Source organism: Capricornis sumatraensis, chromosome 22, assembly GCF_032405125.1.
Source record: "Capricornis sumatraensis isolate serow.1 chromosome 22, serow.2, whole genome shotgun sequence".
Classification (NCBI taxonomy): domain Eukaryota; kingdom Metazoa; phylum Chordata; class Mammalia; order Artiodactyla; family Bovidae; genus Capricornis; species Capricornis sumatraensis.
The window spans coordinates 15358045-15382006 of record NC_091090.1 but is presented as its reverse complement, the minus strand read 5'-3'; the positions used below and the strand labels follow the sequence as shown (position 1 = coordinate 15382006).

The 23962-nt window shown below is 39.9% G+C and overlaps 1 protein-coding gene across 2 annotated transcripts in view; it reads left to right on the top strand.

Moving 5' to 3' along the window:
• Positions 1–23962, top strand: part of STK38 (serine/threonine kinase 38) — a 44474-nt gene that overhangs the window by 6569 nt on the left and 13943 nt on the right. For both annotated transcript variants that reach the window (XM_068994117.1, XM_068994118.1), the window contains exons 3-7: positions 13458–13509; positions 14389–14511; positions 16057–16140; positions 20149–20272; positions 22592–22746. In XM_068994117.1, the coding sequence (XP_068850218.1) occupies positions 13458–13509; positions 14389–14511; positions 16057–16140; positions 20149–20272; positions 22592–22746 (538 nt within the window). The remainder of the gene's footprint in view (positions 1–13457; positions 13510–14388; positions 14512–16056; positions 16141–20148; positions 20273–22591; positions 22747–23962) is intronic.

The following is a 23962-nucleotide window of genomic DNA, read 5'->3' as shown; positions in this document are numbered from 1 at the left end:
TACTATAAGAAGTTAATTGGACCAAAACCTTGGAGTTCATCGTTAAAGCACTGTGATATAATGGAAAGAGCAGGATTATGGAGCCAGATCTGGGTTTAGAATCCTGCCTTTACCATCTGGTCGATGTATGAGGTTAGAACAGATTTTTAGTCTTTCTGCACATCAGTTCTCCTATCTGGAAAATGAGGAGAGTACTACTTGCCTTTCAGAATTGCTATGGGTATTGGATGTAACACATATGAGTACCCACCAAAGTGCGTCACACCTAGTAATCACATGAACGGTGGTAGTAGTGTTACTGAGTCCAAGCTCATGCTGCTCGCTGCACTGACAGACCAGTAAATTGAGAGACAAGTTGTTGGGGTAAGGAATAGTGACTTTATTCTGAAAGTGAGAAAACTGAGAAGACGGTCCTTGCCTAAGGCTTTTCTTCCGCTAACAGGAGAGGGAGTAAAATCAGACATTTCCTGGTTCCTGTCAGCCTCCAGAGGGGTGGTTTTAATTTCTTCCTCCCTGCAATCATTCACAGGGGGGCCTCGTTATGATTGTTCCTATGAGCTAAACAAAGGTCTTTTAGCTTAATGCTCATTACTTGAGAGGCAGGATTACCAGAGATGGGTCATTACGTATAATTTAAATTTATAGGCAACATCTGTTAAGTGATTAACTTGTAATAGAATATAAAGGGTCTTCCCTATTAGAGTGGCAGGTATTGTTACTGATCAAGGTATTGTGTACTATCCATGTAGTAACTCATTATTTAAAATTTTTTTCCAGTATTTTATTAAGAAAATATTCAGAAGCACAGAAAAGTTGAAAGAATTGTTTTCAATAAAGTAAATACCCATACAGACATCATATAGATTCTGCATTTATCATTTATCACATATTGATCTGTCCATCCCTTAATACATTCATTAATTCATCTTAATCTTTTTGCTTCAAAGTATGTTGCAGATGTCTGTATGTTTTACTTCTGAATATTTCTGCTTGTATAATGAGTTTGATATATATATTTCTTAAGGGAATTCAAAGTTTGCATACAATGAAATACACCACCTTAAGGGTACATTTCAATGAGTTTTGACAAAAACATACCTGGTCTTTCCTGGAGATCTTTTCAACCCCTGGCCACTGCTGTTGCGGTTTTGTTTCTACCATAGATTAATATTATCTGTTCCATATAAATGGAACATGTAAATAGATTCATTTGAATAAAGCATCTTGCACTCAGCCTAATGTTTTAAAAGTTCATCCATTTTGCTATTGTGTCCATAGTTCGTTCCTTTATATTGCTGAATACCATTCTGTTTTCTGACTATACCATAGTTTGCTTATATGTTCTTTTATTGATAAAAATTTAGGCTTTTTAAAGTTTTTGGCTGTTCTGAGTAAGTTGCTCCGAACATTTATGTATAGATCTTTTTGCGAACATTTGTTTTCAGTTCTTAGGTAAATATTTAGGAATGGAATAGCTGGCTCTTGGCTCATAAATATACATAAGTATATGTTTAGTTTTATGAGGAGTTGCTAGACATTTTTCTAAAATATTCCCAATGATGTATGAGAGTTGTAGTTGCTTTAATATATATATATATTAAACATTGTATTATCAGTCTTTTAACTAGCTGTTTTTATGGATGCTCAGTGGTATTTGATTGATTTTTTAATTTGCATTTCCCTGATGATTGAATGATGTTCAGCATTTTTCTTTATATGCCTTTTGGCCATATTTTCCATTGTGAAGTGTTTGTTCAAATTTTTTGACTACTGAGTTTTGGAATTTCTTTATATATCTTAGATAATGATCCTTTGTTGTAGATGTGTTTTGCCAAGTTTCTACCAGTCTGTGGCTTTCCTGTTCATCTAATTTGGCTTTTTTTTTTTTTTTTTCTTTTGTGGTTATTTCATTCTGTGACCTCTAAGAAACCTTTGCCTTCTCCTCCTCAGTCATGAAGATAATTCTCTTATGTTTTCTTCTGGAAGTTTTATAGGCTTAGTTTTTATATTTATGTGATCAGTCTTGAATTGATAAGTGTGTGGGGTATGAGGTGGCATTTGAAATTTATTTTCCAGATGGATATCCAGTTATTTTAGCACTCTTTGTTGCAAAGACTTTCTTTTACCCACTAAATTGCTTTGGCACTTTTGAAAATCAAATACCATATAATTGTGAATCTGTCTGGGCTCTTTGTTCTGTTTCATTTATCTATCTGTCTATATGCCAGTATCAGATTGTCTTGATTATCAGAGCTTTGTAGTAAGTTTTAAAGTCAGTATAAGCCTTCAACTTGGTGGTGGTTCTCGTTTTTTTCAAGGTTACTTTGGATATTCTAGGTTTTTTGAATTTACATATACATTTTAAAATCAGCTTATCAGTTTTTGCAGAAAAGCCTAGTGGAATTATGGTTGTAGTTGTATTGAATCTGTGGGTCAGTTTGAGGGAGAGTTGACATCTTTACAACATTGAATTTTTTGTTGCATATCAATCCATTTTTGTTCAGTCTTTAATTTTTCTTAGCAATATTTTGTAGTTTTAGGGTGGAGGCATTTCATGTCTTTTGTTTGTCTATTACTAATATTTTTTGTTTTATGGTATTGTAAGTGGGTATTTGAAATTTCATTTTCCACTTCTTTGTTGCTAGCATATAGAACTATAACTGAATTTGGCATATTGACCTTAAACCTTGCAACTTGCTAATTTACTTTCATAGTAGCCTTTTTGTAGATTCCTTAGAATTTTCTTTGTAAAGAATCATACCCAGATAGAGTTTTACATCTTCCTTTCCAGTCTGTACACATTTTCTTTCTTTTTACCTTTTCACATTGACTAGGATTTCAGGTGCAGTGTGGAATGTAAGTGATGGGAGTAGACATCTTTTGTTCCCGATTTACAGGGGAAAGCACTATTTCTCTGTTCGTTATGATGTTAAGGTAGGTTTTTCAAAGATGCTCTTCATTGATTGGGAAAGTTTCCTTATGTTCCTGTTTGAGAATTTTTATCATGAGTGGGTGTTGAATTTTGTCAAATGCTTTTTCTCATCTTTGAGATGATCGTCTTGTGTTTTCTTTATTCTTTCACTATGGTGAGTTACATGAACTGGGTTTTGAATGTTAAACTCACGTTCCATTCCTGGGGTAAAACCCTCTTGGTCAAAATGCATTACTCTCTTTATATATTGCTGGATTCAGTGTGCTAAGGTATGGATAAGGATTTTTGCAATTGTTTTCTTCAGGAGGGTAGAAATTTACATGGGATATATGATTTGATTTTAAATATGCAGCTCTGTATGCAGAATAGCAAGATCCTTTATACGTGGTGGTGGCTAGCTTTGTTCACTGGGACAAATAAGAGCCTGTTCAGCGCTCTTTGTTAGGATCATGGGGCATTCAAAAATAAATTTGCACGCTCTAGGCATGTGAAACCTGTTGGGGGTGGTTATTTTCAAATACAACTGCTCTGTTGAAATCAGAACTTCTGGTGTTGCAGTTACAGAGAAATGTTTGAGTTCTGATTAAGTTACTTATTTTATTTGATAATAGTCAGTTGGTACTTGTTACCTGTTTTATTTACAGTAGTGTGTATATGTTAATCCCAATCTCCTAATTTATCACTTCCCTCCATGTTTCCCCTTTGGTAACAGTAAGTTTGATTTCAAGATCTGTGAGTCTATTTCTGTTTTTGTAAATAAGTTCATTTGTATCATTTTTAAATTAGATTCCACATATGTGAAAGTCAGTCAGTTGTGTCTGACTCTTTGTGACCCCACGGACTATACAGTCCATGGAATTCTCCAGGCTAGAATACTGGAGCGAGTAGCCTTTCCCTTCTCTTAGGGATCTTCCCAACCCGGGGATTGAACCCATGTCTCCCGCATTGCAGATGGATTCTTTACCAGCTGAGCCACAAGGGAAACAGATTCTACATATAAGTGATACCATATGATTTGCCTTCCTCTAACTGATTTACATCACTTAGAATGATAATCTCCAGGTCCATCCATGTTGCTGCCAATGGCATTATTTTCTGCTTTTTTATGGCTGAGTCATATTCCATTGCATATATGTATCACATCTTTTTTATCTGTTCCTCTGTTGATGGAGATTTAGGTTGCTTCCATGTCTTGGCTACTGTACATACTGCTTCAATGAATATTGGGGTGCATGTATCTTTTTGAATTATGATTTTCTCCAGGTACAAGCCCAGGAGTGAGATTGCTGGATAATATGGTGGTTCTGTGTTTAGTTTTTTAAGGAAGCTCCATACTTTTCTCCATAATGGTTGTAACCAGTTTACATTCCTACCAGCAGTGTAGGAGGGTTCCCTTTTCTCCCATAGCCTCTCCAGTAATCTTGCCTGAAAAATCCCGTGGACAGAGGAGCCTGGTGGGTTGCAGTCCATGGGGTCGCAAAGAGTCGGACACGACTGAAGCAGCTTAGCAGCAGCAGCAGCAGTGTCCTCGTTTTTGCACTTGAGTTGATATTTGGTGTTAAGTTTGTTGATACATTTTGGTAAGACTGTTTGATTCTGGGTTTTATCACTCCAAGACAATTTTTTTAAAAAAGCAAGTTATAAATAGCTCATATAACTCAACATCGGAAAATCAAACAATGCGATTGAAAACTGGGCAGAAGAGCTGAATAGACATTTTCCCAAAGAGGAAACACAGATGGCCAGCAGCCACATGAAAAGATGCTCAGCCTCACTAATCATCAGGGAAATGCAAATCAAAGCCACCGTATCACCTCACACCTGTCAGAGTGGCTGTCACCAAAAAGAACACACATAACAATTGTTGGCAAGCATATAGAGAAAAGAGAACCCTCCTGCATGGTCAGTGTGAATGTAAATTGATGGAGCTACTGAGGAAAACAGAATGGAAGTTTCTCAAGCAACTAAAAATAGAGTTACCGTATGATCCAGCAATTCTATTCCTGGGTATATATTAGAAAAAACCAGAATCACTAGTTCAGGAAGCTTTGTACCCAGTTTTCATAGTAGCATTATTTACAGTTAACAAGATATGGAAGCAACCTAAGTGTCCATCAATAGAGGATTACGTAAAGAAGATGTGTGTATGTGTACACACACACACAATGGAATATTCAGTTCAGTTCAGTCGCTCAGTCGTGTCCGACTCTTTGCGACCCCCTGGCAGCACGCTAGGCCTCCCTGTCCATCTCCGACTCCTGGAGTTCACTTAGACTCACGTCCATTGAGTCAGTGATGCTGTCCAGCTATCTCATCCTCAGTCGTCCCCTTCTCCTCCTACCCCCAATCCCTCCCAGCATCAGAGTCTTTTTCCAATGAATCAACTCTTCGCATGAGGTGGCCAAAGTACTGGAGTTTCAGCTTTAGCATCATTCCTTCCAAAGAAATCCAGGGCTGATCTCCTTCAGAATGGACTGGTTGGATCTCCTTGCAGTCCAAGGGACTCTCAAGAGTCTTCTCCAACACCATAGTTCAAAAGCATCAATTCTTCGGTGCTCAGCTTTCTTCACAGTCCAACTCTCACATCCATACTTGACCACTGGAAAAACCATAGCCTTGACTGGACAGACCTTAGTCAGCAAAGTAATGTCTCTGCTATCTAGGTTGGTCATAACTTTTCTTCCAAAGAGTAAGCATCTTTTAATTTCATGGCTGCAGTCACCATCTGCAGTGATTTTGGAGCCCCCCAAAAATAAAGTCTGACACTGTTTCCCCATCTATTTCCCATGAAGTGATGGGACCAGATGCCATGTTCTTCGTTTTCTGAATGTTGAGCTTTAAGCCAACTTTTTCACTCTCCACTTTCACTTTCATCAAGAGGCTTTTTAGTTCCTCTTCACTTTCTGCCATAAGGGTGGTGTCATCTGCATATCTGAGGTTATTGATATTTCTCCCAGCAATCTTGATTCCAGCTTGTGCTTCTTCCAGCCCAGCGTTTCTCATGATGTACTCTGCATAGAAGTTAAATAAGCAGGGTGACAATATACAGCTTTGATGTACTCCTTTTCTATTTGGAACCAGTCTGTTGTTCCATGTCCAGTTCTAACTGACAGTTGCTTCCTGACCTGCATACAGGTTTCTCAAGAGGAAGGTCAGGTGGTCTAGTATTCCCATCTCTTTCAGAATTTTCCACAGTTTATTGTGATCCACACGGTCAAGGCTTTGGCATAGTCAATAAAGCAGAAATAGATGTTTTTCTGGAACTCTCTTGCTTTTTCCATGATCCAGCAGATGTTGGGAATTTGATCTCTGGTTCCTCTGCCTTTTCTAAAACCAGCTTGAATATCTGGAAGTTCATGGTTCACGTATTGCTGAAGCCTATCTTGGAGAATTTTGAGCATTACTTTACTAGCATGTGAGATGAGTGCAATTGTGCAGTAGTTTGAGCATTCTTTGGCGTTGCCTTTCTTTGGGATTGGAATGAAAACTGACCTTTTCCAGTCCTGTAGACTATTACTAAGCCATAAAAAAGAATGAAATTTTTACCATTTCAACAACATGAATGGACTTACAGGGCATTATCGCTAAATGAAGTAAGCCAGACGGAGAAAGACAAATACTGTGTGACATCATTTATATGTAGAATTTAAAACATACCACAAACCAGTAAATATATCAAAGAAGCAGACTCCCAGAGAACAAACTAGTGGTTACCAGTAACGGGGAGGGGTCACAAAGGGGTAGTGGAGTGGGAGGTACAAACTATTGGATGTAAGAAAGGCTACAAGGATGGATTGTACAACATAGGAAATATAGCCAGTATTTTGTGATATTTGTAAATGGATTGTAACCTTTAAAAACTATGAAAATTTGAAAAATTAAAAAAATACAGTGATTGGCAGGAGCTATTACAGTAGTAAGTAAACTCAAATTGGAATTGTCAGAGATAGATTTTCAAGAGTTTTGATGTTACGGGGGCAACATCACAGAACCTTGAAAAATAAGCAGAGTTTTAATGATATGAGACAATTGATGGTTAAGAAACATTTAATTATGAATATGTGGCTAACATATGATGCTGCTGCTGCTGCTGCTACTAAGTCGCTTCAGTTGTGTCCGACTCTGTGCAACCCCATAGATGGCCTCCCACCAGGCTCTGCTATCCTTGGGATTCTCCAGGCAAGAATACTGGAGTGGGTTGCCATTTCCTTCTCCAGTGCATGAAAGTGAAAAGTGAAAGTGAAGTCGCTTAGTTCTGTCCAACTCTTAGTGACCCCATAGACGGCCTCCCACCAGACTCCTCTGTCCATGGAATTCTCCAGGCAAGAGTACTGGAGTGAGTTGCCATTGCCTTCTCCAATATATGATGAGCAGTTTGAAATAATAAGTATTGGGCTGGTAAATTTGGGGGCTAATAAGAGAGATCAGGTTGTAATACAAATTTTTGTTTGTACATGCCTTGTTGTCTTTAAAATCTCCCGTTTTTCTCCCACTTATATGCAGCTTCTTGCCATTCTGTTTATAGTGGAGCACTGGGTTATAGTTGCAACTTTTTATTTTGTTTATTTATTTATGGCTGCACTGGGTCTCCATTGGTGCATATGGGCTTTGTCTAGTTGCGGCAAGTGTGGGGCTTCTCATTGTGGTGGCTTCTCTTGTTGCAGAGCTAGGCATGTGGCCCCCGGAGTTGTGGTGCGCGGCCTTAGTTGCTCCTCCGCATGTGGGATCTTCCCAGACCAGGGATGGAACCTGTGTCCCCTGCATTGGCAGTGGATTCTTAACCACTGGACCACCAGGGAAGTCCAGCACTGGTTGTATTTGAACAAAGGGTTTACTGCAGAGGGAAATGAGATCAAAGCTGAAAGGCAGAAGGAAAAATGGAAAATCATTTGGAAATTGTCTCCTGTATAAAAGTAGAATATGAGAACATTGGGCTATTTCATAGAAACACTTCAGTGATCCTACATATTGGTGTAAACAGTTAAATTCCCTGAGTCTAGTGTGGCAGAATGCTTATTGAAGCTCCTTATAGATGGCAAACTGAATACATCCAATAATGCAAATTCGTATTTTTTTAATCTGTCTTTTGCCTTTGGCCTCTGTGTTAAGCTTCTCTAGCAATAGCAGTTCTCCTGTTCTCTCATGTGATCCTAGGTGTCCATAAAGAGAGATAGGTATTAATAATCACCTAGTTGTTCATAGAAAATTAATGGTTTGGATAATTTGTAGCAGTTTGAAATGAAAACTGAGGCAACTGGCATTTCTTTTTACAAAATGATCTGTGTTGTTTCTGTTCTTTATGAATATTATTTTGGTGGATTAATTAAAGCCACAAAAGCCTAATTTAATAGGCAATAATTTTGTGCTTTCCCCTTTCTTCCCCCTAAATCATATAAGAATTCTACATTTTACCCTCTGAGAACCAGCATCTGCTGCTACTTCTCTTCCATATTCTTACTCAGGTTTTTCTGTTTGCTTTTAGTCTGATCTGATAATGAGTTTTGCAATGTGTGGTTATTATAGTGAACAAGTACAATGTTTGACTATTACTAGTGAGCAAGTGTCAGTTTTATTTGGGCCCCAGGAGTGGGTGAGTCTAGACTTATATATTAAGAAGAGGTGGCAGAAATACACAGAAGAACTATACAAAAAGGATCTTCATGACTCAGATAACCACAATAGTGTGATCACTCACCTAGAGCCAGGCATCTTGGAATGCGAAGTCAAGTGGACCTTAGGAAGCATCACTATGAACAAAGCCAGTGGAGGTGATGGAATTCCAGTTGAGCTATTCGAGTCCTAAAAGATGATGCTGTGAAAGTACTGCACTCAATATGCCAGCAAATCTGGAAAACTCAGCCGTGGCCATAGGACTGGAAAAGATCAGTTTTCATTCCAATCTCAAAGAAAGGCAATGCCAAAGAATGTTCAAATTACTGCACAATTGCGCTCATCTCACCCACTAGTGAAGTAATACTCAAAATTCTCCAAGCCAAGCTTCAATAGTACGTGAACCATGAACTTCCAGGTGTTCAAGCTGGATTTAAAAAAGGTAGAAGAACCAGAGATCAAATTGCCAATATCCATTAGATCATAGAAAAAGCAAGAGAATTCCAGAAAAACATCTACTTCTGCTTTATTGACTATGCCAGAGCTTTTGACTGTGTAGATCACAACAAACTGTGGAAAATTCTTCAAGAGATGGGAATACTAGACCACCTTACCTGCTTCCTGAGAAATACATATGCAGGTCAGGAAGCAACAGTTAGAACCAGAAAGGAACAACAGACTGGTTCCAAATTGGGAAAGGAATATGTCAAGGCTGTATATTGTCACCCTGCTTATTTAACTTCTATGCAGAGTACATCATGTGAAATGCCAGGCTAGATGAAGCACAATATGGAATCAAGATTTCTGGGAGAAATATCAACAACCTCAGATATGCAGATGACACCACCCTTATGGCAGAAAGTGAAGAACTAAAGAGCATCTTGATGAAAGTGAAAGAGGAGTGTGAAAAAACTGGCTTAAAACCCAACATTCAGAAAACTAAGATCATGGCATCCAGTTCCATCAATCCATGGCAAGTAGATGGAGAAACAATAGAAACAGTGACAGACTTTATTTTCTTGGGCTCCAAAATCACTGTAGATGGTGACTGCAGCCATGAAATTAAAAGACGCTCGCTCTTTGGAAGAAATGCTGTGACCAAGCTAGACAGCATATTAAAAAGCAGAGACATTACTTTGCCGACTAAGGTCCGTCTAGTCAAGGCTATGGTTTTTCCAGTGGTCAAGTATGGATGTGAGAGTTGGACTGTGAAGAAAGCTGAGCGCCGAAGAATTGATGCTTTTGAACTGTGGTGTTGGAGAAGACTCTTGAGAGTCCCTTGGACTGCAAGGAGATCCAACCAGTCCATCCTAAAGGAAATCAGTCCTGAATATTCATTGGAAGGAGTGGTGCTGAAGCTGAAACTCCAATACTTTGGCCACCTGATGCGAAGAACTGACTCATTGAAAAGACCCTGATGCTGGGAAAGATTGAAGGTGGGAAGGGGACGACAGAGGATGAGATGGTTCGATGGAATCATGGACTGGATGGACATGAGTTTGAGCAAGCTCCAGGAGTTGGTGATGGACAGGGAAGCCTTTGCGTGCAGCAGTCCCTGGGGTCGCAAGGAGACGGACACGACTGAGCAACTGAACTGACTAGGTATCGGTCAAACTAATTTGTTGAGATTTTCAAAGATTTCTGTAATACTCATTTTTAGAGTAATTCTGGATAATTCTCAGTTATGGTCATAGCGATACCCACTGTTTATTTCTATACCATTTCCCTGGTTTTAAGTGACTCATCTGCAGAAATTAGAAATATTGTCCACTCAACTCTCTTGTAGAGTGGACTAGCCTTTCCTCCCATCCCTGTTGCCTCTGAATCAAGCTGTGTTGGAGGCGAGTCTAAATTAGGTATAGTAAGGGGGGCTGATTACAAGAAGTAGTCATGAGTATGTGTGTGTACATTGTGATGCTTCTTTTTTTAATTTAGTAAATACATCTTGGGCTTTCCTGGTGTCTCAGAGTATAGAATCTGCCTGCAGTGCAGGAGACCTGAGTTCAATCCCTGGGTGGGGAAGATCGCTTGGAGAAGGAAATGGCAACCCACTCCTATATTCTTTCCTGGAAAACTTCATGGGCTGGTGGACTACAGTCCGTGGGGTCGCAAAGAGTTGGACACCCGACTAAGCAACTAACAACAGACATCTTAAAAAAGTTGCTATGTACAAAGCACTATTCTTAGTGGAGAAGGAGGATTCAGATGTGGTCCTTGTGTTCAAAAGAACTTAGTGTCTCATGTGGAAAATGGTCTCACACCCTAATAAACGGAGCTCATGGAAGCCTTGCTGGGTGGGGTTGGGTGTGGCCTCTATGTGGAAGTGCCTCCTCCCCCTCAGGGTCCTGGTTTGGAACATTGGAGCTGAGCTGGAGTGACCTCACCAGAGGCTGGAGTGTTAAGCTCCCTGGCCCTGCAACCAGAGACGTGTAGTGGAGGAGCCCGCCTTTGTTCATACAGTCAGCCCTTAGGTTCAGTGATTGTCAGGACTTTGCTAAATTTGTTTCATCTATTCCATTTTATTTTTTCTTGCTTGTGTTTTAAAGCAAATTTGAAACACCTGTCTTTTTAGTCCTGTCTGCTTCAATATGCATCTCCAAAAGCCTGGCCATTTTCTTATATCACAATGCCAACATGAGTCTAACAAGTTAGTAACTCTGTGGTATTGTCTCACAGAGGATGTGATTCATAAGCCTTTTGTAAGATGTCATTGTTTTATGCCATTTTTGGTGTCTTCAAGATCTTTGACTTGGTCCCAGTGAATCATTACCATGGATCATTTTGGATGGTAGGTTTTTTTCTGGATATTTTCTCTAATAAAAGAATCTGAGAGGAATTCCTTGGCAGTCCAGTTTTAAGACTCCAAGCTCTCACTGCCTGAGGGCCCAAAAGTTTGATCCCTGGTCGGGGAACTAAGATTTCATATTTCACAAATTGCACGCAGTGGCCAGAAAAGAAAAGAAGCTGGTGGTGTTCAAGATGTTGATGCTGCTGAATACTTTACTCTCAGGCAGATTATCTACTGAGACCAGTTTAATTACACTTGCAGCGGCAGTGTAGAATACTTTACAGTTTCAATTTAGATTTAAAATTCAGAAGGAGCTGTCTCTGTAACACACATTGTGTGATAGCATGTTAAGACTGTTGTCACCATCTGGCGTGATCATTCAGAGAACATGTAGTCAGTATGATGGTGTTTGATACTCAGGGCCCAAAAGTAGCTGACCAGGGTTGAGTTCTTATAGTTCTTACCATGAGTTTACTCTTTTGTGTGTGTGTGTGTGTGTTTACTCTTCTTACTCTTCCCAATTTCAACTATTTAACCACAAAAATGGAATTAATTTTCACTCCTGAAGTTACCAGTGGTACGGCCTTCTCTCTCCGATGTGTATGCACACGTAGACGCATATCCGCAGACATTCTGGGAACCAGGAGAAGAGGAGTGGGCAGACTGGGAGGCGTGCGGATGCTTTCTTCATCCTTCAGAGTTGCAGTAGATCTTTTCACTTCCTGGGAGTTTGGACACAAATTCTTGTTTATCATCCGAGCCTGTGGATTTGTACTGTAATATGATTTCTAATAGTAAATAAATATCATTAAATAAAAGTATTCATTTTCACTAAATATTGGTATTGCAGTAAATATTCACTGTCTAAAATAAAACTCATTATTGTCCCGTGTTCCTCTCTGTGTGTTCCCTGTAGTTACTGGCATCATTATCCTCTCACACAAGAAATTCAAAGACTGTTCGCTTGACTCCTCTGGCAACTGGTCATCTTTGCAGTGATTCTGTTCACATCATTTTGAGTTTCCAGCCCTAGTTCCAGGTCTTTATTGTCCATCTGACTCATGATAGCTTTTTTTGTTCCAGAGTCCCTTCCCACTTCTGTCCCCTGTCTCCTGTCTCCTCTGTCTGTTGCTTTTCCTGATAGTCCATCAGCTCATTACTGCAGGCTGCCATTCTCAGAGAGAAACCTCATCACACCATTCCGTTGTGCACACGCCTCTAGTAGCTACTAGTTGTGTACAGACTAAGAGTCAACCATCCTCGTGTGGTGTTCGAGGTGCAGGGTGCCTCAGCTGGCCTAGACCACATGACGGTGCTTCGTCTGCCCTATATGTCTGTTCTTCCCTGCCCTGCTCAGCTGGCCTGTTATCTGGGATGCTGACAGGGATAGAGGAGATTTCAGCCCCTGTGCTTTCATTTATTATGCGGAATAAATAACAGATGTGTGGAACTAGTTATAAGGAAATTTTACTTATTTCTCTTAGTTTTATCAGGTCAGTATGAATCTATAAGTCAAAAATATTCTTGGATGCAGTTTCTAAGGTATCGCACTCAAAGGATTTAAAATCTCAAGGTTTTTTTTTTTTTTTTTTGGTGCTTTTTGGTATTGTTTTGTTGTTGTTTGTTTGTTTTGTCTGTTCCTTGTGGTTTTGAGTCTTTTAAGTTTTATCAGTGCCACTGATTACCTTTTCTGAACATTCCCCCCCCTTAAATCTCCAAATTCTGTGTTCACCTTTGTTACTACTGTGCTTGTGGCAGGGAGGAGGAGGAAGATGTGAAAATAAAGGAAGTAGATTTCAGTCTGGGGCAGGGAGAAAAACACCCTGATAGAAGAGGTTATCAGACACCAGCTGTTGGTGGTTTGTTAAGGAGGAACTACCACACCCAGAGAGAGAGAACTTTACATTTTGAAATTAGATTCTTTGTTGCATTAACATCTTAAACAATTTTTGTCAAAATGTAGAACTAACAAAGGATGAGAATTTTTTCACTTGCCTTAGTAACTGTAATTTGTTGATTTAATGAAGCATTTTGAGTTTTATCTGTTTCTATCAGTTAAGAAAAATTGTGCATAAATTAACAGAAAGTTATCATTCAAATGTTAATTTCATATGTCTTTATTTTTAGACAAAAGAAGTTAGAAAAAGTGATGGAAGAAGAAGGCCTCAAGGATGAAGAGGTAATTAATATTGGAAAATTTTCCTTGAAACCAAGCCTGGCAGATCATGTCTTGTGTAGCAAGCATTGGCGCATGGAGGAAGGGTTTTGACTTTTAACAGGAAATTATGAGGGCTGGTGTGCTTCTGGATTTGGGTACTCATGCACAGGGAGAAGTTGATTATTAAATACCAGGAAGGATGACTTCTAGGCTCTGTAGTAGTAAATTAATGAGCTTTAGAATTCCAAGGAAAGGAAGAGATGAAATAAAATTTTAAATTTTAAAAAGCAAATTAGCATTTTTAATTCACTGAAAACGCTCCATAGAAGTGGAGCAAATTTCTGAAATTTTTGTCAGGGTGAAATACCTCTCGAATCAGCCTTTCCCCCCAGTGCCCACAGATGTGGCAGAAAATAAATAAGAAATTGTGAAAAGAACTGAAATGGCTATGGAAGTGTTCTCAAAGGGAGGAATGAATCATAGAACCCAGGAAAATGGTGAAAAATACCCAAGACTTGGAGGAACAATAGAAAGTTAATGCATAAAATGAACCATAATGTGTAAAAAATCCAGAGAGAAATGTTAAAACCATACTTGTATATAAGAAAAGTTAAAGGAAAATGTTGATAGTTTATCCTTCCACTTTGGGAATAGTAGAGTAGCAGGCTGTGAAGAAGGTTCATCCACGTCCACAGAGGAGGCGTCCTCTGTTCAGTGTGGTTATTGTGTCTGAGGGCTGGGAGGCAGGGCTGACCTCCTAAGGGCCCTTCTGCTGTGCTATCCTGTGTGAACAGATGGTGCTTAGTTTGGCGGGGCCCTGCTTTCCGGGTGGGCTAAACCACAAATAAGATTTGTTGCAGAGTCCCTTCCCACCTCTCTCCCTCTCTATTTAAACATTAGAAACGACTCCGGAGATCAGCGCATGCTCGGAAGGAGACAGAGTTTCTTCGTTTGAAGAGAACAAGACTTGGACTGGAAGATTTTGAGTCTTTAAAAGTAATAGGCAGAGGAGCCTTTGGTGAGGTAAAAACACCAGAGCTACTTATCAAATACAGGAATCCCACAGCACATCGAAGCTACTAACGAAACGTGAGCTTGCGATGGCTGATAGAACTGTAGCACGGAGTGGGTGGGCCCGGCTTTGAGCCCTGAGTCTTACCTGCTCTCTCTCCTCTTTTTATTGCCCTCTCACTGTCCCAGGGATCTGCTTGTTCTTCTCTGTTTTGCTAGAGATGATGTTGATGCTTTAAGTATTCATCTAGAGGGAGAGTTGATAGGTAGAAAGAAATCAATATTTATTACTTAGTGAGTGCTTCTTTCCTAGAATCATGACTAATATTTTATACATGACGTGGTTAAACCTGAGGGGATATATAATGTTCCAGTGTCACACATCCACTGGGCAATGGTACCAAAGCGGGGCCTAGGTCTTCCTGATCTCAAAGCTGTTGCTTTTCCCGTTACGCTGCCTTTCCAAGAGCAAACTTGCAGCATATTTCCACCCTTTATTTCTTCCTGCCAGATTGGTACAGCTCGGAAAAGATAGCCCTGGGAAACAATTTATAGAAATAAGTTAATGTGGGTGGTGGTAGAGAACGAAAGCATTTGTAGCTTTGTCCCAGCTGGTTGTCCAAGTGCGTCCTGCTTGGTCACAAGAGCAGTCTACTGGGGAGGGTTTGAATGAGCCTGTGCAAGATCCTCCCCATTTGTGGAAAACACCCGAAGTGAACGACCTGCTGATGCAGTAGTTTCACCATCGTTGTAAATACAAAAGGAGCAGCAGATTATTAAAAACCAGCACCTAGGGGAAATGTGAGTGCATGTTCAGAGGCACAGGTGAAAGATTAAATGATCCCTCAGTGTTCAGAATCCCTGTTGGCCTCTTGAGAGAGGAAAAGGTACAGGATCACGTCTAAAAGAGCTTTATGTTCAATGAGGAGGGGACGTGGGACTCGAGCAAAATGAGAGTGTTTTAGGGAGAACAAAAAACATGCTTGTCTTGTGGGAGGAGGTGGGGATGTGCAGGGACTTGCTAAGGAGTTGTGTTTGGGTTTGCAGACCATTTCTTTTCATCATAAATTATCTGTTTTCTCTCTCTAAAAAAAAAAAAAAAGGAAAATAAAAAAGAGAAAGGAGAGCTACAGAAAACTCTTATTTCCCTAATTATACATTTTAGTTCCTCCCCCACTGCCAGGCATTTTTTTCCCGTGCCTCAGCTTTTGCTGTTGTTTTAGACATTGTTGTAAACATTTCCTTAGGTATTTTTGAGCTGACTGGATGACATGTGTCATGGGTTTAATGAGTCCAAAGTGAGGATTTTGAATTAGCTTGATCTGTTCAGCTAGGGAGCCAGAGCTGTTCAGAGGTGGAGATAGATATCTGAGGGTGTTTCGGCACTGACCTCACTGTGTATTATCCATTTTGAAACATTGAAAACCATTTTCTTCTGCTTTGTTATTGCTTATATAAAAATTGCAGTACTTTTCCAGTTTAAATGTGATTTCTTATTACACATGAAAGCATTAGTTTGGCATCGTGAACTCTTGGTGTTTCTCTTGTAATATTTAGGTGCGGCTTGTTCAGAAGAAAGATACGGGCCATGTGTATGCAATGAAAATACTTCGTAAAGCAGATATGCTTGAAAAAGAGCAGGTAAGGCACAATTGTAGCAGTGATTTTAGCCATCTGACGAGTTTTTGTCTTCTGAAACTGCTCTTTTTGCTTAATTGAAGTGTGTATTCCTCTTTTAGTTTTCTTTAGCCCTGTCATGTAATATTACTTTTCTTTCTTCACCCCCATAGAACCAGTTACATATATTTTAGGTACAAATAATGCCTAAGATATTATGCACAGTCTTTTTAAAGTTGAAGATCTAGAGAAACATCTGCTATTTGTGTTTCGCAGTTGATCACAAGCTGTCCTTGTCATTCGGAGCTGTTTTTTGAGGTTGTACTTAGTATGGTAGCATGTTCCTTACAGAATGTTAAAGAAAGTTGTGTATTATACCTTGGAACTGAGACTTAGAAATTAAAATTTGGCGTTTGATCCAAAATAGGCCTTAACGTGCTTCATTCTGTAAATTCATGCAAACCCAGTTTGGATCTTCTGAGTGGCTTATCACTATGTGAGAGAGGCCAGTCTTCTTTGGGAATGAATTTGAAAAAATATAATAAAGGTGGCACAGTAGTGCAGACTCTCATTTAATGATTAAGAATATTTTATATAACTTCAAGTCTACTTTGCAAATAGATTTATAAGCTGCATCCAGTACTTTATGCAGAATAAGTAAGATTTTAAATATTAGACAGTATATATTAAAAGTGAGAATGCAGATTTTCTATAAATCTGGTTTAATTTAGCAGAACAGATTGTAGTGGGCAATGCCTGCAAATATCCTGCAAAATACCAGTTGCTATAGGAGGGCAGAGAGACCCTCCTGGAAAGGAGAGCTCCAGATACAGAACCTCAGAGCCAGGATGGAGGCTGGCCCCACACCCAATCCTTCCAGTCGCTTGAGAGGAGCTATAATCACCAAGGCTTTTCTGCCCTTCATTTAAGTGCTAGCTCAAAATTTGGGATTTTAATTTTCTCTTTAATTTTCCTATGTTACCCAGAAGCTTTAGACTCCCAGGAATTTTGGTCAGAAGTAGCAAATATCCTGGCAGTAGTTCTTTAGACAGTATATGTTAGCACCAACCTTATTCAAAATGCACACCAGTCCTATTAATGTATCTAAAAATCAGTGTTATAAGGGTATTGACACTGTAGGAGCTTCAGTTAATCTTGAAAAGGAGAATGTGAAGCTATATTGATTAGTCTGTATAGTTTGTATGTTACAAGTAAATTTTATTTTTACAAGATATATTTCCTGTAGTTTTAACCAAGACTCACAGTATTTCTTTATCAAATGAATAGTAGAGTAAAATTGTAAAGAGAAGTACACGTCATAACTTCCACTTACGAATCCTTCATAGAGGTAACAGGTGGTAACAGAGGATGATCCAAACACTGTTTAAAGACATTCTGTCAAGTACTGTACCTTCTTCAAAATCAGTTTCTAAAGACTTACTACGTGAAGATAAAGGAAGTGTCTGTTCAAATTAGGAGTTTAAATAAATTAACTTAAACCATTAGATCCTCTTGCTGATGGACTCAGCTCCCTAGGGTTGATCTCAGCATGGTCCAGTTAAAGTTTCCGGCCACAGACTTGACCTGGGGCAGCTGTCTTGAAGCAGGCAGCAGCTTTGTCGGGCAAATTCATCACTTCTGAGTGGGGCTGACAAAGTACAGATTCAGAGCCTGACTTCTTATAGGTATAGGTGCCCTCTCCAGAGGAAAAAATCTTATTTGCTTTTACGAAACTGAGCAGGAATTACAGCTGCCTATTTAGAGTTCTGGTTGTTATTCTGTCTCACAAGATGGAAGTTTCTGCTATCTGGAAAATGAATTCTAGAGGATAAGAGACCAGTGTTTAGCTAGTCTCTTCCCATTTCTCTTCCTGTGCAAAAGGACAGTCTCTGGTTGTGATGCCCGTGTAGAGGTAGGATGAACCCAAAGACTGTTCCGTCTGCTCTCCTAGTGCCCTGGGTCACAGCTGGCACATAATCTCCACCCCACTCAGTGTTTATGGAGCAGGGGAAAGGGAATCCAGAGCCCACACCTCCCGTAAAATCGCCTGACTCCACCCCTAGACCTTGAGTTCTTGACTTGCTGTTCAGCCCCAGGAGAAAAGGGCAGGGTGTGGTCACCGTGCCTGCAGCTTTCCCTGTGACAAACCGAGAATGTTGCAGTCACGGTCCTGCCCTCTAAGGTGAGTGACAAGCAACAGTGGTCATGCCCGTCCTTTTCCATGTGTCCCTGCAGTAGGCAGAGGCCTTCACAGGAGCCAACGGAACAGGGGGGTGAAGTCAGCTTCGTGCAGTCTTTGTGTAGTAACTGACTGGGTCAGAGCCAGCAAGTGGCGTGAGCATTTCCTCGGATCTTTACTGGGCTTCATCCTAGTTCTATAGCGCCATTCCTTATCACCGTTACCTTCTCCCGTTTTTCCCACCCTCATGCCATAAGTAGAGATGTAAAAATGTAAAATTTCTAAAACACTGAAGTTAGAAATTTCCTTGAAAACAGTTTTAGTAGAAACTGAAAACTCAATAGGCGTTTTAGGCCCATAGGAGTGAGCATGGAACAATGAGGCAGGTTAGGTGTAAGACAGGAGAGAAGGCTCTGGGGTCTGTGTCTGAATAGATTAGAGAGCGCCTGGCTTTGCTGAAGACATTCCATTAAGACAAGCATGCAGAACATCCTATCAAACAAAACAACAACCAGGGGCTGAGTTTGCCAGTAGAAGTACCAGTTTGTAAATTTGGTGTATCTTAACCTCCAAACACTGTAGGAGGTCCCACTCTGGAGTACATGTTAAGATAAAAACCTCTACTCAAGGATCAGCCTGAGTCTTAATAAATTTAGATCTGATTCAACCCAGTCTTGCAACTTAACAGCACTTATACAAGAAGAAAAGGGGTGCGACTTGGTGATATGCAGTAGTGTTTTGATTATTATTGTATATTTAAAGTAGATGAAGTCAACTTGATTATAATAAATTAATAAAGTAATCCTCCCAAACCTTTGGCAACTTGGTCTCCCTAGCTAAATATTTCAGTAAAAATAGAAAACTGGCAGTGTCATAAATGAATCTACAACTCTTCTTAGCTGTTCTCATGTTTCAGTTCAGTAAGAACTGAGTACCTATTACTCAGTCATTAAAAAGAATACATTTGAATCAGTTCTGAGGTGGATGAAATTGGAGCCGATTATACAGAGTGAAGTAAGCCAGAAAGAAAAACACCAATACAGTATACTAACACATATATATGGAATTTAGAAAGATGTTAATGATAACCCTGTATGCGAGACAGTAAAAGAGACACAGATGTATAGAATAGACTTTTGGACTCTGTGGGAGAGGGAGAGGGTGGGATGATTTGGGAGAATGGCATTGAAACATGTATACTATCATGTAAGAAATGAATCGCCAGTCTAGGTTTGATACAGGATGCTTGGGGCTGGTGCACTGGGATGACCCAGAGAGAGGATATGGGGAGGGGGGTTCGGGATTGGGAACTCATGTACACCCGTGGCAGATTCATGTCAGTGTATGGCAAAACCAATACAGTATTGTAAAATAATAAAAGAACTGAGTACCTCCCGTGTGCACAGCTGTGACCGAGTACTGTGGCATCACAGCATCTGGGATTGTTAAGGCAGCGTCTTCGCAGATGTCTCTGAAGGCCTGAGACAGGATTTGCTTAGAGTCTCATCTTGGGGACTTACTTTTATCAAAAAAGAATTATTAGAACAAAAGATATGAAAAGAATGGTAATTTTAACTAATCAGAGGTTCACTTTATAGCACTGTTAAAGTTTCCGTTTGCATTAAAGCCCTTGATTTTTGCAATTTTCAAGCCTTTCATCACTCAGGTTTCCATTACTGAATACCTTCAAGTCAAATGTTGTCAATTTTGAGTTCGTAGGTTTGCCTAAGCATAAGCTGTATCTTTTGCATCATCACAATTTAATACTCAACAGTATTTAAGTTGTTTAAGCAAATATGCAGTCTGATAAAGCAGAGCAAGGCTTGTCATTAATCCAATGCGTGTACCTCCAGGTTGGCCACATTCGTGCGGAGCGTGACATTCTAGTGGAGGCAGACAGTTTGTGGGTTGTGAAAATGTTCTATAGTTTTCAGGATAAGCTAAACCTCTACCTAATCATGGAGTTCCTGCCTGGAGGTAATTACTTGATGATGAAAGGTCATTTTTCCTTTTTGTTTTGTGGTTTCTCTCTTACATGGATTAACCCTCCTTTCTACTTTTAACCGTGCTCACAAAGTTGCTTTCTGTATCTTTTTAGGTCTGTAAAGGAGGTCAGTAATCTGTCTGTGCTGAGTGCCTTTCTACAGCTTTAGTAACCTTCTCATTCATTCTCATGATTTCAGATGGATATTTATTTTCTTTTTAAATATATAGAAATAAACTAGGAGCTTTGCCTGTCCTTCTGTCAGTCTGTTTACCCAGTGACAATATTGAAGCTCTTACATTCTTTGCTTCAACTTTTTTTTTCCCCTTGTAATTTGTAAAGAGTGAATTTCTCATTACATATATTAGTAGTCACAATCTGTTTCTTATTTCTAAAATTTAAAGTTCTTGGTAACTTGGCATGTGCATCTTGTAAGACAGCTCCAAAGTAAACCCAGAATAGAACATGCGTCTGTTCTGGGGAACACGGTCTGTTTCCCAGTGAGCAGATAAGCTGTGAGCACACTGGTAGGAAAAAAAAAAGAAAACTTTCTCCTTTTTGCTTTTATACCAAAGCTAATCTAATTGTGGCATAATATTTGATCTGGTGACAACCTTTAGTTAGATCTAGGGTCATCAGTACTTTTTATTAACAGCTGATGAAGGTTAGGAAAGAATCTATATGACAGAATGAGGAGAAACTTTTTAACATTTAGATGTCAGTTGTTAAATAGGAGTAAGAACCAGCTCAGGAACCAGCCAGCCCCTTGACATGCGTCTCCGCAAGCCTTACCTGCACCGTCTTCCGTAGCTTCCCGTGTCCCCTGGACCCTGCCCTTTGCACTCGGTGGGGCTGGCCTGAGGGCTCCGATCATGTGGGTGCGCTCGCACAGGTGAGGCCACTGCCTGCTCTCCTGGGCCGCTGCACTACGGCCACACAGGTACCTCAGAGCTGGCCCCACTGATGTGCCTCCAGGTTGAATGTGTGGCTTCCAGGAGTGATTAGGAAATCATGTTTTTCAAGTTTTGGGAGCATCTTAATAAGTGCCTTAATTTTTGCCCGAGGGGAAAATACCCACTTTTCTCCTTCCCTCAAAGTTAGAAATAAGCAGCATGATACACTATTAAAATCCGAGGTTTCTGTCTCTTTTCCATTTTCTAACATAAATGGCTTTCTATGCAATGTGAACTGAATCTTTCCTGTTTCTTTTACCTTTAAACTGTTTATTCATATTTGCTTTGCTTTCATCTGACTGTTGGATCAGAATCTTTTTTTTCACCATTGTATGTTGATGGTATTAAGCAGAAATACTTAAATTTTGACTTTGCAGAAAACTAACGAAGTTACTGTTTAACTGCTGAAATACTGACATTGTGTTGTAAAAGTTGCATAAAGCATTTTGTACCCACAAATAAGCACTGGAGAACAAACCCCCCTTATCTTGGGAGGTGTTCACTATGCACGTTTGGGAGGCAGTTATTACACATCCTAGTCTGTAGCATTTACTGTTCATATTTACAACAGCTTTTGTTGACTAACACTTTGCTACCTAAATCCTACTTTTTCATATATGTTCTAGTGTTCTGTGAAAAGACAGTGGAAAGCTTGTTTTCAGCCTCCCCAGATTTTTACGTTTTTGTTTGGGCTTCCCTGATAGCTCAGTTGGTAAGGAATCCACCTGCAATACAGGAGACCCCGGTTCGATTTCTGGGTCAGGAAGATCTGCTGGAGAAGGTATAGGCTACCCATTCCAGTATTCTGGCCTAGAGAATTCCATGGACTGTATAGTCCATGGGATCACAAAGAGTCGGACATGAATGAGTGACTTTCACTTCACTCAGCCTGTCTAATAATGGCAGTACAGCCATTGTTAGAATGTGGTAACGCCTTAGAGAAGTTTGTAGGTATTTGTGCCAAGTGAAAAGTAAAGTAGCTCTTTCCCCAGTCCAAAAAATTGTCTTAAGCCAATTTATTGATTGATTGGTTTATTATTTTAGTGTGGGAGAAATTTCCTTTCTCTCTCCACAGTAAAGTCGGAATCACTGCTCAGGGGTCAGCATCAGTTAGCTTAGTGAAAGTGTTTTGCCATCCGTGGCTGTGAATTTTATCTTTTAAGTGTTAGAAACTGCTTACCATTTCTGCTCATGTCAGGCATTTCCACCCATAGTAGGTCATCTCTGGGACACAGCAGAGGCCTATTTAGCACTGCCTTATGGTGGCAGGTAGGAAGGACATATCTGAAAACTGGCTGTTACTCATACTGTTTTGTGTGTGTGTGTGTGTGTGTGTACTTTGTATCTTCTTGTTTCCAGGGGACATGATGACCCTGTTGATGAAGAAAGACACGCTGACGGAAGAGGAGACTCAGTTTTATATAGCAGAAACAGTGTTAGCCATAGACTCTATTCACCAGCTTGGATTCATCCACAGAGACATCAAACCAGACAACCTTCTCCTGGACAGCAAGGTACTGTGAGGGGTGCGGGCTGACCAGTGTGTCTTTACCTGTCTGAGCAGCCTCTGCCTTAACCCCTGCATGACTTGTCGTAATCACAGTAGGGGAGCTGTGAGCTCCCTGGTGTATTTTCTTCTTCTTTTTTTAAAGGTAAGAAAGGCTTATGAATTCCATAATTTGATTGAATTTTCCTTTTAAAGAACATTTTGAAAAATTATTAAGCATAAAATTAAGTTGTTTTATAATGAAGCCAAAGATGGTCATCTTCTCATATGATTAATTACACTAACGCATCCCCTGTCAAGAACCCCTCTGTTGAGGATCCCAGCCTAGAACTAGGAAGTACGGCAACAGCAACAGTAATCTGTCACAAAGCTCAGCTTCCAAACCCTGTGCCCTGTGCGTAAAGCAGAGTCCTGCTCAGCCTCTGTGATGGACTCTTTGTAGTTATCTTTAGACATGCGCATGAACTGAGTTGCCTGATTCTTAAACTTTCAACACATCGGAAGAGAATCCCTGTGCTGCTGTGTTGTTGATGCTGCTTGACAAGTTCCTCCACCTTCTGGACCTCACTCATCTATGAAGTGAATATATTGATTAGGAAACGCTCCAAAGTCCCTTCCAGCTTTAAAATTCTAGATTGTTGTGTTCTGGTACATAGAATTGTTGTCTAGATTGAATTCTTTTAAGTAGGAAAGTAAATTTAATTCATAGGGTATTTTCCTTTCTTACTGTCTTTTGGTAACAGTCTTTGGAAAAAATCTGAAGTTTTAGTCTACTTCCTTTGAAAACCTCAATCTTGCTGTTTCGAGAGAGTAGGAGATTTGTCCAATAATTTCTTCTGGTTAATAGTTTTTTTCTTCATTATAATAATATACAAACATAGTGGAAAATTTGAATAATACAGAGAGCTATAAAGAAGAAAAATGTAATGTCATTGTTCAAAATATTTTATTATTTTTTATTTAAATAAATAAAGTACTTTTGGCCGTGCTGGGTGTTTGTTCAGTGCTCGGGCTTTCTCTCGTTGCAGCAAGTGGAGTCTGTTCACCACTTGGGATGTGGGGCTTCTCCCTGTGGTGGCTTCTCTTGCGGGGCACAGGCTCCATGGGGCAGACTTCAGCAGCTGCAGCATGCAGGCCTAGCAGTTGTGGCGCGCAGGCTTAGCTGCCCGGTGACGTGTGGACCCTTCCCCGGCCAGGGATTGAACTCGTGTCCCCTATGTTAG